Raw genomic sequence first — 19,928 nt, forward strand, 5'->3', positions numbered from 1 at the left:
GGACTTACGTAATATTTGCTGTATTTCATTTTTTTGAAGTACCCAAATCTGACTCTGATTGCCCCAGAGTCTGAAGGGAACAAGTTATACCAAGTTCACTGACTTTCTCCTCCAAACATGGCCTCATAGGCAAACATGGCCTAATGAATGCCCTGCAGTCTGACCAGACTGGTAATCTTTCTCTTTTTGAACTGGGAATGAGAACTTTCTTCTCCTAGTTATTTTCATTTGTTTTGTCAATATTTCTCATTAAAATCTTTCATAAAAATAGAGATTAAAATTAACGTAGTGATCTAATGACACCTTATTTATTAAATGGACTTTTACATTTGTCAACATTGTTTCTTTAAACCATTGGTTTGCTTTTGATTAATTAATATTTAGTGGTCCCTATTTAAAATATTTAGGTTGAGATGGTAATATATTTAGAAGCTAAATGAGTAAAAGAAAATAGAAATAAATTTAACAAAAGAGTTATAAAATCTGTGTGCTAAAAACTGCAATGCATTGTTGAAAGAAGTTAAGAAAGACCTCATAAATGGAAAGATGCTCTGTGTTAATCAACTGGAAAATTTAATACTGTTAATGTGGCAATATTTCCTAAATTGATTCATAGATTCAATTTCAGGATCAAAAAATCCTTACTGGCTTTTTTGCAGAATAGGTAGGCTGATTATAAAATTCATATGAGAACTTGAAGGACCTAGAAGAACCAAAATGATCTTGGAAGAGGAGAAAAAAGTTGGAGGACTCACATGTTCTGCCTTTAGAACTTACTGCAAAGTTATATTAATCTAGGTCATGTGCTCCTCCATAAGAATAGACACATAGCTTTCCATCGTTGTAACAGAATACCTGGAACAATCAATTTTAAAAAGAGCAACTGTGGAGGAAAAAAAGGAGCAAATGTAGCAGCAAAATCTTGTCTTATAAATAAATAAATAAGTAAAAAGGGCCGGGGATGTGGCTTAGTGCCCCAGCACATAGTTTTGAAGGTTTCTGTCCATGATCTCTTGGCCTCATTATTTTTGAGTCTTTGGTGAAATGGTGCATCATAGTAGAAGCAGACAGCAGAGGAAGCCATTCATATGGTCAGAAATGAAAGACAGAAGAGACCAAGGTCCATCGGCCCCTTTGAGGACATATCCCCATGAGTTGAAGACTTCCCACCTCTTTTTTTTTTTTTTTTTTTTTTTGGTGCTGGGGATTGAACCCAGGGCTTTGTGCATGCAAGGCAACCACTCTGCCAACTGAGCTATGTCCTGGCCTGTAGGGTTCACCTCTTAATGACTATACCACAGTGACATCTCAAAGACTTTGACCTTTAACACATGGGCCTTTGGGAGACGTTTAAGAGGGTAGAATTGAAAGTCTGGAATTAAACTCATATATTTATGGTCAGTTGATTATTATTTTTTTCTTTTTTGGTGCTGGGGATTAAACCCAGGGGCGTTTTACCATTGAGCTACATCCCTAGTCCTTCATATTTTATTTTTTGAGACAGGATCTCACTGAGTTACTTAGGACCTCCCTAAGTTACTGAGGCTGGCCTTGAAGTTGTGATCCTTCTGCTTCAGCCTACTGAGTTGCAGGAATTACAAGCTTATGTCACCAGAGTCAGTGGTGGTTAATTGCTTTTTCTTTTTTTAGATGTTGATGGACCTTTATTTTATTCATTTATTTATATGTGGTGCTGAGAATCAAACCCAGTGCCTCACACATGCTGGGCAAGCACTGTGCCACTGAGCCACCACCCCAGCCCCTGGTTAATTGATTTTTGGCAAGGATTTCAAGATCATTCAATGAGGAAAGAATAGTCTTTTGAACAAAGGGTGTTGGAGAAACTTGGTAACTACATGTGAAACAATGCATTTGGGTCCTTACCTCACACTATATATCGGATTAACTAAAAATCATAGACCTAAGTACAAGAGAAAAAAACTTAAAAAAAAAACACAGGTGTAAATCTTCTTGGATATGACATCAGAAGCACAGATGATGAAAGAATAAATAGATAAATTGGACTTAAATGATAAACATTTGTACTTCAAGAGAGTGAAAGGATCACCTACAGAACGGGAGAGAATATTTGCAAATCATATGTCTTGTGACTTCTCTCTAGTTGGTTGTAAGATAACCCAATTAAGTAGTAGGCAAAGTGACGGCTAACGGAAGAGATCTCTTTTGGATGATGAAAATTTTGTAAACCAATTATAATGATAATTGCACAATTTTGTGTATGTAATAATAACCATTGAATGGTATACTTTATGAATAATTTGTATGGTATATGAATTTTTTTCTCCTTTTTTTTTTGGGCACCAGGGATTAAACCTGGGCCATATCTCAATACCTTTTTATTTATTATTTTGAGACAGGGTCTCACTATGTTGTTTAGGGCATTGCTAAATTGCTAAGGCTAGCCTCAAACTTGCAATCCTTCTGCCTCAGCCTCCCAAGTTGCTGGGATTATAGGCATGCACCACTGTGCCTGGCCTAAATCATATTTAAATAAAGTATTTTTTTTGGGGGTGAGTGGGTACTGGGGATTGAATCCAGGGGCACTTGACCACTGAGCCAGATCCTCAACTTAGCACCTTGCTTTTGCTGAGGCTGGCTTTGAATTCATGATCCTCCTTCCTCAGCCTCCCAAGTGCTGGGATTACAGACATGCATCACTGTGCCCCGCTTAAATAAAGCTTTTGTATCTCACGTTGGGGATATAGCTCAATTGGTAGAGTGTTTGCCTTGCATGCACAAGGCCCTGGGTTCAATCCCCAGCACTACCAAACAAGAAGTTTTTGTATCTCAAAAAAAGTAGGACTACATAATAATGGTATAGAAGTATAGAAATTTTTGTGAGAACCAGGTGTAGAAGAAATAATTTTAATCATGGCATTAAGGTAAAGGTTGATAGAAGTGAGATTAAAAGAAATATTTTACTTTTGGTCAATTACTTTCCCCAAGAACCTGGAGAATCCTGTTTCTCCTTCTATACTGTGGAGTGGAAATGAGCGATGCCTATGAATACTGTAGAAGATAATTTATTCCAGTTCAGTTTCTCCTTAGTGAGTCAAGAATTATAAAGGCAGCATAGATGAAATAAGGAACTCAAATTGGAGACCAAACCTATCTGAAATGACCTTAAAATCAAAGGAGACTTTATTTACAGCAAATTATATAGTGAGAATAAAGTTTAATTTGTAGACATATAATTTTAGGTGGCATTCTAGTTACTATGACTGTGTCACCCTAAATGATCATTTATTTTGTTTCTAGTTTTGTGGGTATAGACATCCAGTTCTGACTTGTTGACTTTGTTCTGAATGTCCCAGGTCTTGGTTAGAAGGTAAAAGCTCAGGGCTGAGTCATTTTTAAGGCTCACTCACTCACTCACTCACTCACTCACAGGTTTGGCAGTTGAGAGTGTCTTGGTGCATGGACTCCATTCCTCTACGTCTGAACTGTGCTCTGTGGCCCCTGTCTACTGGCCATTCGGTCTCTATTTCCACACAACATGACAGCTGGGTTCCCAGGGCAGGCATCCTGCCGGAGCAGGGGCAAGCTGAGCTGTGTCTTATCACCTACCTCCACTTCTGTTGAATTCTGATCAGTTACAGTCTCCTGTTCAAGTGCAGGGGAGGGATGTTGTACTAGAAGTACATAAAGCACAGCTCTGGGAATACCCCTGTGGCCATATTTAGGAAAGTACAGGTTCCCACAGTCCTGGAAACGAGGCTTACTGGTCAGCTGGTCCAGTCCCCTTGATTTGCTGATGAGGACACCAAGGCTGAGAAGAAATATGCAGTGTGGCTGCGTCACATTCGATTTTTTGGGGCTGGAATTTAGCTTTCTTGAATTGAGGCTTGCGTCTTCCTGCTCTTCCACCTGCAACGCCACCTGCTCCCCTCTCTGATTGCATGGGTCCCTCAAGTTGTGAGCCAGCCTTCCTCAGCTTACTTAGCCCAACCTAAGGGTGATGTTGGCAAGGCTGCTGGCAGAGTCCTGCCTGTAGTGGGAAGGGGAGGAAGTGTCTCCCACTCTCCCTGCACATTGGCTTTCTCAGAAGGCCTGGCTGACCGCTGGGTGCTGTGGTCACGCGGTGGAGCCCCACTTCCTAGTGTAAGAAATTCAGTGGTAAATCCAGTTGAACATTTTTTTTGCCCTTTTTTCAGGTGCACAGAATTTTGATGTCATACGATTATCAACTTACAGAACAGCTTGCAAATTACGCTTTGTACAGAAACGATGCAACCGTAAGTCATTCTTCTCATTTCTCTGATGGGCAGATGGGGCTATCAATGTTGTAAAATATTTTAATATCTTTTGGACACATTGTGATGTTAATTGAATTCTTTTTGTTGCAAGTATTTATCAGAATATAAGCTTTATAATGGAAAGAACTTGTCATTTTACTCCTGTGTCCCCAGAATGTTGAACAGAATGTTTTGAGGTTGGCATGATGGTGAATGTTCTTTAAGCATGAAAATTGAATTCTCCTTGTTGCTAATGTTAAAGAAATGTGTTAAACAAACTTTAATACGATTTATCAGCTTCTGGGGAAAAAGAAAAACATCGATGTTTTGGTAAATATGTAGTAGGAATTTTCTTGATTAAGGTTAATATAAAAAATTAACCTTTTGATAAGTAATTGCTTTCATGTGCACTATAAAGTATAGGTGGATATATGTGTGTATATATGTATGTAGTCTCTTAATTTCCGTGAAGATGAACTGTTGTATGAATTATTATATTTTTCTTATGTATATGGTGGTGGGAGAGAGGGACTATTAATGAAAAATAATAATATATAATGAAAAGAACATTAACCTAGACTTTATTTATTTTTTATTCTGTATTTTTTTAGTTGTAGATGGACACAATACCTTTATTTTATTTATTTTTATGTGGTGCTGAGGATCGAACCTAGTGCCTCACACGTGCTTGGCAAGCGCTGCACCACTGAGCTACAACCCCAGCTCTTTTTTTTTTTAACCATACGATTTATTTTTATTTTATTTTTTTAGTCATACATGACAGCAGAATGTATTTTGACATATAATACATACATGGAATGTACATACATCAATCATAATGTCTATTCTATTCTGCTGCCCTTCCTATCCCCCCTACTCCTCCCCTCCTCTCCCGTCCTTTCTCTCTATCCAATCTAATGTGACACACTTTTTTTTTCTTTTTCTCATCACAACATCATATATGTATTCTGTATAACAATGAGGTTCTCCTTCCATCTTCCGTGCAACTCCCCTTCTCCCTCTTTTTCCCTCCCACCTCTCTTCCCTATTTAGTGGTAGTCTTCTTCTCATGCTCTTCCTCCCTATCCCGTTTTGAGTCACCCCCTTATATCAGAGAAGACATTCGGCATTTGTTTTTTTAGGGATTGGCTAACTTCACTTAGCATAATCTGCTCTAATGCCATCCATTTGCTTGCAAATGCCATGATCTTGTTATTTTTTAATGCTGAGTAATATTCCATTGTGTATAAATGCCACATTTTTTAATCCATTCATCTATTGAAGGGCATCTAGTTTGGTTCCACATTCTGGCTATTGTGAATTGTGCTGCTATAAACATTGATATGGCTGTGTCCCTGTAGTATGCTCTTTTTAGGTCTTTTGGGTATAGTCTGAGAAGGGGAATAGCTGAGTCAAATGGTGGTTCCATTCCCAGCTTTCCAAGGAATCTCCATACTTCTTTCCAAATTGGCTGTACCAATTTGCAAATTTACAGTCCCACCAGCAATGTATGAGTGTACTTCCACCCGCCCCATCCTCTCCAGCACTTATTGTTGTTTGACTTCATAATGGCTGCCATTCTTATTGGAGTGAGATGGTATCTTAGAGTAGTTTTAATTTGCATTTCTCTGATTGCTAGAGATGGTGAGCATTTTTGCATGTATTTGTTGATTGATTGTATATCCTCTTCTGAGAAGTTTCTGTTCAAGTCCTTGGCCCATTTGTTGATTGGGTTATTTGCTTTTTTGTTGTTTAATTTTTTGAGTTCTTTGTATACTCTAGAGATTAGAGCTCTATCTGATGTTTGAGGGGTAAAAATTTGTTCCCAGGATGTAGGCTCCCTATTCACCTCACATATTATTTCTCTTGCTAAGAAAAAACTTTTTAGTTTGAATTCATCCCATTTGTTGATTCTTGGTTTTAACTCTTGTGCTATAGGTGTCTTATTAAGAAATTTGGGGCCTGCCCCCATGTGATGAAGATTAGGCCAACTTTATCTTCTGTTAGACGCAGAGTCTCTTGTCTGATTCCTAGCTCCTTGATCCATTTTGAGTTGACTTTTGTGCATGGTGAGAGAAAGGGATTCAATTTCATTTTGTTTCATATGGATTTCCAGTTCTCCCAGCACCATTTGTTGAAGATGCTATCCTTTCTCCATTGCATATTTTTAGCACCTTTGTCTAATATAAGGTAGTTGTAATTTTGTGGATTTGTCTCTGTGTCCTCTATTCTGTACCATTGGTCTACCAGCCTGTTTTGGTGCCAGTACCATGCTGTTTTTGTTACTATTGCTCTGTAATATAGTTTGAAATCTGGAATCATGATACCACCAATTTCACTCTTCCTGCTTAGAATTACTTTAGCTATTCTGGGTCTCTTATTTTTCCAGATGAGTTTCATGATTGCTTTTTCTATTTCTGCAAGGAATGTCATTGGGATTTTGATGGGAATTGCATTGAATCTGTAAAGTGCTTTTGGTAATATGGCCATCTTAATAATATTAATTCTACCAATCCATGAGCAAGGTAAATCCTTCTATCTTCTAAGGTCTTCTTCTATTTCTTTCTTCAGGGTTCTGTAGTTTTCACTGTATAGATCTTTCACCTCTTTTGTTAGGTTGAATCCCAGGTATTTTATTTATTTTGAGGATATTGTGAATGGAGTAGTTGTCCTCATTTCCATTTTAGAGAATTTGTCACTGATATACAGGAATGCCTTTGATTTATTGGTATTGATTTTATATCCTGCCACTTTGCTGAATTCATTTACTAGTTCTACAAGTTTCTTGTTGAACTTTTTGGGTCTGCTAGGTATAGGATCATGTCATCGGCAAATAGTGCTAATTTAAGTTCTTCTTTTCCTATATTTTTATGCCTTTAATTTCTTTTGTCTGTCTAATTGCTCTGGCTAGTGTTTCAAGAACTATGTTGAATAGAAGTGGTGAGAGAGGGCATCCCTGTCTTGTTCCAGATTTTAAAGGGAATGCCTTCAATTTTTCTCCATTTAGAATGATGCTGGGGGGCGGGGATGTGGCTCAAGCGGTAGCGCGCTCGCCTGGCATGCGTGCGGCCTGGGTTCGATCCTCAGCACCACATACAAACAAAGATGTTGTGTCCGTCGAGAACTAAAAAATAATAAATATTAAAAAATTCTCTCTCTCTCTCTCTCTCTCTCTCTCTCTCTCTCTCTCTCTCTCTCTCCTCTCTCACTCTCTACCTTTTTTTTTCTTTTGCAGTTCACAGCATTCTTTTTTTTTTTTATTGTTGGTTGTTCAAATCTCACTCTCTCTTTAAAAAAAAAAAAAAAAGAATGATGCTGGCCTGAGGCTTATCGTATATAGCTTTTACCATGTTGAGGTAATTTCCTGTTATCCCTAATTTTTCTAGCGTTTTGAACATAAAGTGATGCTGTATTTTGTCGAATGCTTTTTCAGCATCTATCGAGATGATCATATGGTTCTTTAAGTCTATTGATTTGGTGAATTACATTATTGATTTCCGTATATTGAACCAGCCTTGCATCCCAGGGATGAATCCCACTTAGTCATGGTGCACGATCTTTTTGATATGTTTTTGTATCCAGTTTGCCTGAATTTTATTGAGGATTTTTGCATCTATATTCATTAGGGATATTGGTCTGAAGTTTTTATTTCTTTGAAGTGTCTTTATCTGGTTTTGGAACCGGGGTGATGTTGGCCTCATAGAATGAATTTGGAAGTACTCCCTCTTTTTCTATCTCCTGAAATAGATTGAAGAGTATTGGTATTAGTTCTTCTTTAAAGTTCTTGTAAAACTCTGCTGTGTATCTGTCCGGTCCTGGGCTTTTCTTGGTTGGTAGTCTTTTGATGGCTTCTTCTATTTCCTCACTTGATATTGGTCTGTTTAGGTTGTTTATATCATCCTGACTCAATCTGGGTAGCTCATATGCCTTAAGGAATTTATCGATGCCTTCACAACGCCAGCTCTTTAACCTAGGTTTTAGACTTAGTTTGCCATTTATTGAAACAAACAACTTGGGCAAGTTATATTACATCTGATAACGTCTACCAGACTTTCAGCCTTACAAAGCCTAGCTTAAAATTCTTTCCAAGAAGTTTTTTATGCTATACTACATCAAAGTTGTGTTTCTCTCTTCATTGATTTCCCAAAGCATGATTTTTCAAATCATGTGTTGTGACCCATGCATTGATGCTTCATGAAATCTTGTTTTATTGTCACAACTTAAAACATGTTATACAAAAGAAAGAGAAAAGTATCAGAATGTAGTTTTTATGGTAAAAAAAAAGTGTTTGTGAATGTGTGTGTGTGTGTGTGTGTGTGTGTGTGTGTGTGTATTGGTTTAAATATATTTCTGTGGGTTGTAGTCAAAGTATTTGAAAACCACTGACTTTGAGCAATTCTTGTTTTCTGTCATTCCTCCCGTAGTTATTTTTGGGAAATAGTATCCTGTGTGTGCAGCTTTGAGAACCTGAACTCGGGTAGTGAAGTTGGAAATGCAGAATAGAAGATACATTGTTCTACCTTTTATTTATGGTCCTACACTCTCCCTTAACTTTGTGTGGGTATACAGTACAAGTAGGGTTAGCCTTATGTTTGTCCATATCCACGTTCCATTGCCCCTCCCTGTTTTTTGAAAGCTATCCTTTTTTTTTTCATTGCCAAATAATCCTCTCATACACCTTAGGAGAAATATGCAAGAATGTTCATAGTGGTGTCTGTATGTGAGAAGATCTACTGAGACCTCTTGTGTTTGTGGGTTTTTTTGTCCTTGTACCAATACCGTACAGTAACCATCATGATAGCTTTTAATAAGCCTTCTTATAGGTAAAGCAAGTCTTCCTACTTCATTCTGTTTTTCTTTAAGATTCTCTGGGACATTTGTAGCCTTTTTTTCATTTTCATACAGATTTTTGAATCTCACAGTTTCTACTAGAACTCAAGTAAAACAAAGAACTGCTGAGATTTTTTCTTTTTTTTTTTAGGTATAATTTACATATAATTCACTTCTTTAATATATAGTCTTCTTGGGATTTTAATTGTGACTGAATGAATAAATAGATCAAGTTCGGTAGAATTGACATATTTTCAATATTGACATTTTCTCTATGAACATGGTAAATCCATCCTTTATTTATTTAGGTCTTTAATTTCTGCCAATTATATTTATAGATTTCTTTGTAGTAATGTAGCACATTCATTGAATTTGTCAATAGTCTTTCTGACTTATGTACTACTATAAATAGCACTTTAAAATTTCATTGTATGTTAGTGATATATGGAAGTACAGTGACTTATATATTTTTACCCTCTATCAGTTGTTTTAGATCCATATATTAATTTTAATAACTTATTTCTTAGATATTTATGATTTTATGCATGCATAGTTTTGTCATATCTAGTAGATGGCCATTGTATTTATTTGTCTTTCTTACTGCTTCCTACTTTATCCTGCATATTTCTATTGGTTAGGCCTCAAGTCTAGTGAAGTTGGTGATGGTGGACATCCACATCTTTTTTTTTTTTTTTTTTAAAGAGAGAATGAGAGAGAGAGAGAATTTTAATATTTATTTTTTAGTTATCGGCGGACACAACATCTTTGTTTTGTATGTGGTGCTGGGGATCGAACCCGGGCCACACGCATGCCAGGCGAGCGCGCTACCGCTTGAGCCACATCCCCAGCCCTCCACATCTTATTATCAGCATTAGAACAGGCTTTCCACATTTCCTATTAAGTAGTTCATTTACTGCAGGTTCCTTGTAGATAGATAGCCTTCATTAGGTTAAGAATATTCCCTAGTAGGGTGTTTCTTAATTTTTAAAGGTTAATTTAAAAAAATTATCTTTTAAATATTTTCTACTACTAAGGAACACAGGCTTGTGCATACTGGGCAAGCACTCCACCACTGAGCCACAAGCTCAGCCCTTTTAAAGATTTTTATTTTGAGACAGAATCTTGCTTGGTCACTTAGAATCCTCTTGCCCCAGCCTCCTGAGCAGCTGGGGTTAGAGTTGTGAGCTGCGTATTATCCTAATCACTGAGGGCATTGATTCATATGTTGTCCTTATGCCTACTTTGTTAGACATGGAGGTTAACCACTGTGTCCAGAGTTGGTTTTCTATGATTGTACTAGAAATAAGAGAGGTGTATTAGTATCTGCTGTTAAGATTGTGAATGAGTTTGGTGTCTCTTTAGCGTGTGTTCATTTTTGCTCTGTATAATTTGAGGCTATTCTGTTAGGAGTAAACAAAAAGTTCTTACATGTTTCTGTTGAATTTAAACTTTTATCATTATGCGATAACTCTTATCTCTGGGAATGTTTTGTTCCACCATTTTTTAAAATTGTGGTATATATAATTCTCATACTAAAATTCACTCTTGTGTGCAGTTCAGTGGGTTTTAGTGCATTCAGAGAGTTAGTTGTGCAGTCCTCCTCAGTGTCTAATTCCAGGACGTCTTCGTCTCCCTGTTGTATTTGTAGTTATCTTGGTTCCCTCATCCTCCTATTCCTTGGCTACAAATAATTTACTTCTTCTATGGATTTTCCATTTCTGTACTATAAATATAAGTAAAATCATGTGATATGTGTTCTTTACTGTCTAAAATCTTAGCATGCAGGTTTCAAGTTTCATCTGCGTGTATCAGTACTTCGTTCTTTTTATGGCCAAATAATATTCTGTACATATACTAGATTTTGTTTATTTATCAGTTGGTAGTCATTTGGGTTGTTTATATGTTTAAATTTTTTTTTTTGTAGTTGTAGATGGACAGCATGCCTCTATTAATTAATTAATTAATTAATAATTAATTAATTAGTTTATTAATTGTATGTGGTGCTGAGAATGGAACCCAGTGCCTCACACATGCCAGGCAAGTGCTCTACCACTGAAGTACAGTCCCAGCTCAGGTTATTTCTCCTTTTTGACTTGTGAATAATGCAGCTAAATAATGCAGGAATGTACAAAAGTTCCAGTTTCTCCAAATCCTTACCAACAGTTGATGTTTTCTATTAAAAATTTATCGTTATCCTAGTGGTGTGAAGTGGTATATCGTTGAGCTTTTGTTTTGTATTTCCCTAAGACTAATGATGTATAGCATCTGTTCATGTGCTGTTGGCCATCTGAATATCTTCTTTGGATAAGTGTCTTTGCTGTTTCCCATATTTAAATTGTTTGTCTTTTTTGGTTGAGTTCTAAGAGTATTTATGTATTCTGGACATAGATCTTTCTTAATTATGACTTGCAAATATTTTCTTCCATCCCTTGCCTTCTCATTTTATTGCTGTTATCTTTTGAAACACAAATTTAAATTTGAATAATACCCAGTGTATCTGTTTTCTTGGTTGCTCATTCTTCAGATGTGTTGCTCCCGATCTTGAGGGGAGAGCGTCTGTCTTTCCCAGTTAAGGAGAGCATTAACTGTGGTTTTTTTGGTAGATGTCCTTTATCAAGCTGAGGAATTTTCCTTTTGTTCCTAACTTGTGTGTGTATTATGAAAGGGTGATAGATTTTGCCAAATGCTTTTTCTGTGTCCATCTAGGTGATCATGTGGTTTTCGATCCCCTCTTTTTTCTGTTGTAGTTATATCAACTTTCTTTTGGGTAGAAGTTTCAGTCTCCTGAGTGAAGTCAAGTTTCATTCTAACTATCAAGGAAATGTCTCTTCTGTCTCGTTGAGTACAAGTACTTTCTTCCTGAGTCACCAGTGCACTGAAGATGGTGTTTCTGTGTTTTTAGTTATTTTTTAGTTATTTTCAAGGGGAGAGTAGATCCAGGTACAAGGCTGCTTTGTTATTGGAAATAAAATTTAAAATAAATCAGCTTCTTAAGTCATGGAGAAAAGAGACAAAAGATAAATTTATTTTCTGCTTACCATTGTTCAGAGCTGTGAGTGGTCCATGAGGCATTTAGTGTTTTACTATTGTATTTTCTCTCTTCTTAGGGTTATAGAGAGTAAAGTTTTTTTATTTTATTTTATTTTTTTAAAGAGAGAGTGAGAGAGGAGAGAGAGAGAGAGAAAATTTTTAATATTTATTTTATAGTTCTCGGCGGACACAACATCTTTGTTGGTATGTGGTGCTGAGGATCGAACCCAGGCCCCACGCATCCCAGGCTAGCGCGCTACCGCTTGAGCCACATCCCCAGCCCGAGAGTAAAGTTTTAGTTGTAAAATATTCTCAGAGTTTCTAGGCTAAAGTATTAAAATAAGGTGACTTGAGATAATGTAGCAAGTTACTAAAAAGAGCGAAAGTTCTTACAAAAATATATATAATTTGTTTTCCTTAAGTCATAGGTGGACACCTTTATTTTATTTGTTTTCTATTTTTATGTGGTGCTATGGATCAAACCCAGTGCCTCACACATGCCAGGCAAGTGCTCTACCACTGAGCCCCAGCCCCAGCCCCAGCCCCATTATGAATATTTCTTGATCCCTCCATTAAATTTTTTTAAAAATATTTTTTGGTTGTTGATGGACCTTTATTTTTATTTATTTTTTATTTTATGTGGTGCTGAGAATCGAACCCAGTGCATCACACATGCTAGGCAAGCATGTTATTCAAATTCACCAGTTATTCAAATATAAAAGTGCAGATGGTCCATCATGGTCCACAGTGGCTTCTTTTTTGTACTGGGTATTGAACCCATGGGTGTTTTCCCACTGAGCTACATCCTCAGTTTTTTTAAAGTTTTTAGTTTTGAGACAAAGTTTGCTAAGTTGCTGAAGTTCTCTCTGAATTCTGAGTCTGATCTTGAACTTGGGATTCTCCTACTTTAGCTTCCTGAGTCGCTGGGATAAGTGCCATTGCACCCAGTTTATAGTGGATTCTTGATGACTTCTGAGACTATCATTCCATAGAATGTGTTTCTCTTTGTTGACTAAAGAGTGTATATTTTTTAAAAAATATTTTTTATTGTTGATGAAATTTTTTATTTTTATTTATTTATTTGTAAGTGGTGCTGAGAATTGAACCCAGTGCCTCACACATGCCAGGCAAGTGCGTTACTGCTGAGCCCCAGCCTGAGATTATATATTTTAAACTTAAAAAACTAGTTGATAAATGTAAGTGTCCAGTTGTGAATGGAGCACCATATTTTAAAATTGTTGACAGCTTATTTTCTTCATGTTTTAGTTCATCTGGTTGATATCTGGAACATGATCGAAGCCTTTCGAGACAATGGCCTTAATACACTGGACCATAGCACCGAGATCAGTGTGTCCCGCCTGGAAACCGTCATCTCATCCATCTACTATCAGTTGAATAAGCGCCTTCCTTCTACTCACCAAATCAGTGTGGAACAGTCCATCAGCCTCCTCCTCAACTTTATGATTGCCGCTTATGACAGGTAGTACCTTCCACACTTGCTTCACTCTAGGAACACCTGTCACTTCATTGCTCTGTTTCTACACTGCCTTAGGCTAGTCCACTTAGAATCACAGTTAAAAGGGAAGTTCGTCAGTATAAGTCCCTTGTATCCAGTCAAGAGTGACTTAACTGTCCTGGAGCACCTCATGTTAAGCTCTCTAGTATCAAGGAGAATCACAATGCTTGACATGTTGTTGAGTTCAATTGCAGATATCTTAACCTAGTTGTTCCCTCTCTAGTGACATATATCTAGGTTGTGAGTGTGATTATGAGGCTTTCTAGTTGACTTTTAAGATATCGTTTCTTTAATCTGTAACATTAAGTGCCTTTGGACTAAAGTATCTTGTTTTGTCTTTATAAATATCTAGGAACCTATTAAAAAATTTTTTTTTTCAGTGCAGCACATTGGTAAACTTACATCAAGAGAAGAAAATTATTTAAATGTATCCCAAATTAAAATGTAAATGATTGAAACACTTGTATTCTTAGAGAATTAAGTTGATGTTATGAAAAAGAAAACTAAACCAATCATGCAGGATGGAAGCAGAAGCTAGCAGTTACATTCCAGGAGCTGAGAGCTCATATGTCTGCTTTCTGTTACTCTGTTGGCTGTTTGGTTTGGATAGATTAATTCTATCTGCTTCATTTTTTTTTTCTCTATAGGCTTACTTTGAGTTCATACCTTTGTAAAATGTTATTAATTATACTTTAAACAGTGAAAATTCTGTGAGTTAGTGATGAAACTAATTGTATCAAAGTAAAACTTTATATCAAAGTTAGGTCACAATTAGATAGTTACTAAATGTACAACATGTTTATAAGATGTTACCTGATTATATATTATAGATATTTAATAGAAAATTATTTAAAGGAAATTTGTATTATTAAAATCAGAATATCCTAGAGACATGAGTCCCAGAATCCTAATGTCACTTTTTAGTAGATCAGTGAATCCATAAGCTTAATTTTACACTATCTGAGGATAAGAACCCTTAGTGAAAATTGTTATTCTGTGATGAGTAAGCAGCACCTTATCATAACACTGACCCACTGAGTATGTCAGTTCAAGGGGTCACAACACAAATCAATTTAAGAAGCACTTTTATAAAAAGTCAGAAATAAAAATATCTACTCCCTGGGCTGGGATTGTGGCTTAGCGATAGAGTGCTCACCTAGCGTGTGTGAGGTCCTGGGTTCGATCCTCAGCACCTTATAAAAATAAAATAAGGTATTGTGTCCAACCACCGCTAAAACATAAATATTAAAAAAGAATCTACTATCTAAAAATGATAAGCAGGGATTAAAAACTTTTATTCAATAGTCACATCAAGTTAAATACTATGGTGTCTGAGCTGCTGTAAGAAAATATGTTAAACTGATCAGCCTAGGTGTCCATCATTGGATGAATGAATAAAGAAAATATGGTACAAATACAAAGTGGAGTTTTATTCAGCCATAAAGAAGAATGAAATTATGTCATGTGCAGGAAAATTATGAAATAATTATGAAATTATTATGAAATAAGCCATACTCAGAAAGTCAAGGGTTGTATATTTTTTCTCACATATGTGGAAGTTAGGTAAAGGAAAGGAAAGGTGGGGGTGGGGTATCTCATGAAAATTGAAGGGAGATCAGTAGAGTAGAGGAAAGGGACCAAGGGGAGGGCCGAGGGGAGAGAAAAGGAAGTACCTGGGAATGATATTGGCCAAATTATAGTGTTACATTGTGTGTATGTATGAGTATGTAATAACAAATTCCACTATTATACACAACTGTAATGCACCAATAAAAAATAGAAAAAAAAGCACCATAAACACAGTTGCTTATAAACAACAGAAATATATTTCTGACAGTTGTGGAGGCTGGAAGTCCAAGAACATGGGAGAGATTGTATGTTGTAAGGTCCTGCTTTCTGGCTCTCAGATGACAACTTGCTGTATCTTCACATGGTGAAAGGGGCAAGGGATCTCTCTGGGGCCTCTTTTTTTTTTTTTTTTTGGTGCTGGAGCTCAAACTCAGGGCCTTTGTGCATGGGAGGCAAATACTCTACCAACTAAGCTATGTTCCCCAGCCTGGCCTCTTATATGGGGACTAATCCCATTCATGAGGGCTTCACTCCCAAGACCTAATCACCCCCCCCCCCCCAAATACCCCACCTTCTCATGCTCTCATGTGACAGAGACATTCAGACCATAGCAAATGGCTAAAGAATGGAGGAAAGGAAGAGTAAAAAGATAGAAACATAGGAGCAGAAGGCACACAGATATCCTGGGATGGATTCAGAGAGAACTGGACACGTGCAGAAAAAGACAAAAAGAATAACTGGACAGTCAACCAGATGAAGACAGATGGGTAGATGAGCACGCTGAAAACACTAGCAAATCCAGAAAGATGAGTGAGTGACGAGTAGGAGGGTGAGTTTGGTGATATTCAAGTCCATATGTTTAACACTTTGACCATGGGTATTAGAATCTGTTATCCTGTCTTCACTAACCTTGACATCTGCATATGATAAGAACTTATTTAACTCTCTAGACATTTAAAATTGGCTTTCTGGGGCTGTGGCTGTGGCTCAGTGGTAGAGCACTTGCCTGGCACGTGTAAACCACTGGGTTCGATCCTCAGCACCACATAAAAACAAATAAATAAAATAAAGGCATTGTGTCCATCTACAACTAAAAATATTAGGAAAAAAAACCAAATTGGCTTGCTTTCTTTTTTTGGGGAGCGGGGGTATTAGGGATTTAATCGAGGGGCACACAACCACTGAGCCACCTTCCTGGCCCTTTTCATTTTTTATTTTGAGAGAGGGTCTCACTAAGTTGCTTAGGGCGCTGCCAGGTTGCTGAGGCTGGCTTTGAACTTGTGATCCTCCTGCCTCAGCCTTCCAAGCCCCTGGGATTACAGGTGTGTGCCACCATGTCCAGCTAAAATTGACCTTCTTATACTGGAAAAAAGAAAGGATCTGTTTATCAGAATTTTTAGAAAATCAGAGCATTATGTTGTTAAATACTTCAAGTATTAGTCTTTTTATTGAATGGTCAATTTATTTAGGCTGGAGAGTCCCTTTGTGCAGATTACCTAGTTATTTCAACTGAGTCAGGTTTTGTATTTCATAATTCCTCAAGGTTAAAATTGAAGGCAAATATTATTTAATCTTAACTTTCCTCACTTTCAAATTTATATTCTTTTTTTTTTTTTTTTTTTTGCCAAATGGTTTCTGATTATTATAATAGATTATAAGACCCTGGGGGCTGGGGATGTGGCTCAAGCGGTAGCGGGCTCCCCTGGCATGCGTGCGGCCCGGCTTCGATCCTCAGCACCACATACCAACAAAGATGTTGTGTCTGCCGAGAACTAAAAAATAAATATTAAAAATTCTCTCTCACTCTCTCTCTCTCACTCTCTCTTTAAAAAAAAAAAGACCCTAAAACAACAGGAACAAATGGGGTCTGAGACTTCCTTCCAGAAATAGTATTTTCTGAGGATTTAATTTGTTAAATGCTTGAGTTTTAAATACTTTACATTTTAACATCACATACTTTATGTAATGTTACATTTAACGCACTTCACATTTTAAAACGTTGAAAAATACAGAGTTCCATTACAAACACCTGTGTGTACAACCTTGGCGAAAGCCACAAAAACTAGCAAAAACATGGATAGCCTCATTCTTCCCACCTCTTGGGTCCCCCACCACTGCAGTGCAGGTTATCCTGTGGTCTGGTCCAACCACGGGGCAGAAGTTGACTATCTACATTCCCAGCAGGAGGGAGAGATCTGCCTTCCTGTTCTGCATTGAGACACTTTCACATTCTAGTGCTTTTTACTTACAGACCCCTTTCTGTTTCAGCTCTTGGTATTAGTTCAGTGTCTTTAGATGTGAGGAAGAGAAAGCTGCTTACATGGGCTTTTACAGTAACTGGGGCCAGAGGGAGGCCCGCCTTGGATCTTGGTTGCATTAAGCCCTGGCTTCATTTCCTTACTCTGCTTCCAGCTATGCCTTCCTATCAGGTTCACCCTTAGGCTGACTTCAAGAAATGCTTGCTAGCAGCCACTAAATACATCCTTTTTTAGGTATAGGTAGAGGGAGAGAGCCACCTTTTCTCGGCATCAAACAGAAGTAGCTGAACTTCCCCCTGGAACTGTGCCCTTAGGTCAGATATGTGGAGGTGTTGTGTCTCATAGCTCAAACACATCAGGGTGTGTGTCTCTGGAGCAGGGAATGGTTTAAGCTCACTTTGACCACATGCTACTCTGTGGTAGGAATGGGTAGATTAGATATGAGGGAGACAACTGCAGTGGTCACCCTAAGCTTCATGCAGTACATGATAAACTTGTGGAACCCTTTCTCATGAAATGATCCCACTGTCCACTCAGTTTCTTAAACCTGAAATCTGAGAATCATTTATAAGTCTTCCTTCTCCTCTAGTCCCCACATCCAACCAATTACCCAGTCCTGTCATTTCTACTTCCTGATATCTCAGGTGTGATGCTTTTCTCCAGTGTGTCTTCACCTTCCCCTGGACTATTGCCCTGGTTGCTCACTGATCTTTTTGTAGTACTTTCTTCTCTCCCTCATTTATTCGGTTTTAGGGATAATAAACATCCATGCACCCGCCATCTAATCCAGAAATACTACTATTGGCAGTAACTTCTATTTATCTCTATGCTGTCTTGTCCCGTCCCACTGTCTGAACCTAGTTCAGTTTAACACTATCCTGATTTGTGTTACCCTTTTGTTGCTTCTGAAATACAGTTCGTCACATATATAGGGATAAAGTATTGTTTAGTGAGTGTTCTGTTTTGTTGCAGTACTGGGGATTGAACCCAGGGTCTCACACATCTAGGCAAATGCTCTATTGCTGAGTTACATCCTCAGTGTTTTATTTAGCTTTTCTTCGCTGTTACCAAAAGACCTGATAAGAATGATTTTGGAGGAGGAAAAGTTTATTTGGCTCCTGGTTTTAGAAGTCTCAGTCCGTAGATGGTTGACTCCATTGCTCTGGGCCAGAGATGATGCAGAACATCATGGTGGAAGGGTGGTGAGGAGGAACGCAACTCAGGACGTTGCAATCAGGAAGCAGAGAGAGCTCTGTTCATCAAGCACAAAATATAAACCCCAAAGGCATACCCACAGTGACCTGTCTCCTCCAGCCACACCCTACCTGCCTTCAGTTACCACCCAGTTAATCCATGTCCGTGGATTAATGAACTGAGTAGGTTAAGACTTTCATAACCCAATCATTTCACCTTTAAATTTTCTTGCATTGTCTCACACTTGAGCTTTTGGAGGATACATCATATCCAAAGCACAACACTCAGCTTGATTATTGTGAGTTATTGTTGTAAAATTTTCATATACTAATTCTGAGAGGGCTTTCTTCTTTGATAGCTACTGTTTTCTCTTTTTTGCTCCTGTGTAGGAGAGGATAATATTTCATAATGAGTTCCTGAGAAATTTATTTTATACTTTATTTCTGACAATTGAATATCTTTTTCCTCTTGTGTTTTTTAAGCATTTTTTTTAGTTGTACATGTACACAATATATTTAATTTATTTTTATGTGGTGCTGAGGATCGAACCCAGGGCCTCACGCATGCGAGGCAAGCACTCTACTACTGAACTACAACCCCAGCCCTCCTCTTGTGTTTTTTCATCAATTTCTGCCTTATAAATGAATCTGTGGCCTTTGCCAAAAGTGTTAGTTCAGAGGTATGATGAAATTCCACCTTAAAAATGAAACAAACCTATAAGAAAATAATATACTTATTGAAACTAGGTTTGGATAAAATCTATAAACAGTGAATATTGAACTTATCGTTGAACAGTCCAGGCTTAGTGTTTGTCATTTAAAATAATACTTAATAGAAAACATCTTTGCTAATTTGAACAACCTAAAGATTCCTTTAGGGTAATAACTTATACATAAAGATGTTCCTTAACTTACTGTGGGTTATTTCCCAACGAGCACATCATAAGTTGAAAATGCATTTAAGGGCTGGGGATGTGGCTCAAGCAGTAGCGCGCTCGCCTGGCATGCGTGCGGCCCGGGTTTGATCCTCAGCACCATATACCAACAAAGATGTTGTGTCCGCCGAGAACTAAAAAATAAATATTAAAAAAAAAAGAGAAAATGCATTTAATACATCTAAACTACTAAACATCCTAGCTGAGCAACACAGTGCACCTAGAGTACCTGCTGTTTACTCTTATGACCACATGGCCCACCAGGAGCTGATCACGTGACTGGGAGATGTAGCTGGAGACTCTGTCCTGCAATGAAGAGAGCATGACCTACTGCATTTTGC

General features: G+C 37.6%; 1 protein-coding gene across 12 annotated transcripts in view; it reads left to right on the top strand.

Moving 5' to 3' along the window:
• DTNB (dystrobrevin beta) overlaps positions 1-19,928 on the top strand; it is a 233,382-nt gene that overhangs the window by 35,930 nt on the left and 177,524 nt on the right. For all 12 annotated transcript variants that reach the window (XM_081265084.1, XM_081265087.1, XM_081265086.1 and 9 more), the window contains exons 3-4: positions 4,176-4,256; positions 13,383-13,596. In XM_081265084.1, coding sequence (XP_081121210.1) covers positions 4,176-4,256; positions 13,383-13,596 — 295 coding nt within the window. The remainder of the gene's footprint in view (positions 1-4,175; positions 4,257-13,382; positions 13,597-19,928) is intronic.

Source organism: Spermophilus citellus (genome assembly GCF_964194105.1).
Source record: "Spermophilus citellus genome assembly, chromosome: 13".
In the NCBI taxonomy this organism is placed as follows: Eukaryota; Metazoa; Chordata; class Mammalia; order Rodentia; family Sciuridae; genus Spermophilus; species Spermophilus citellus.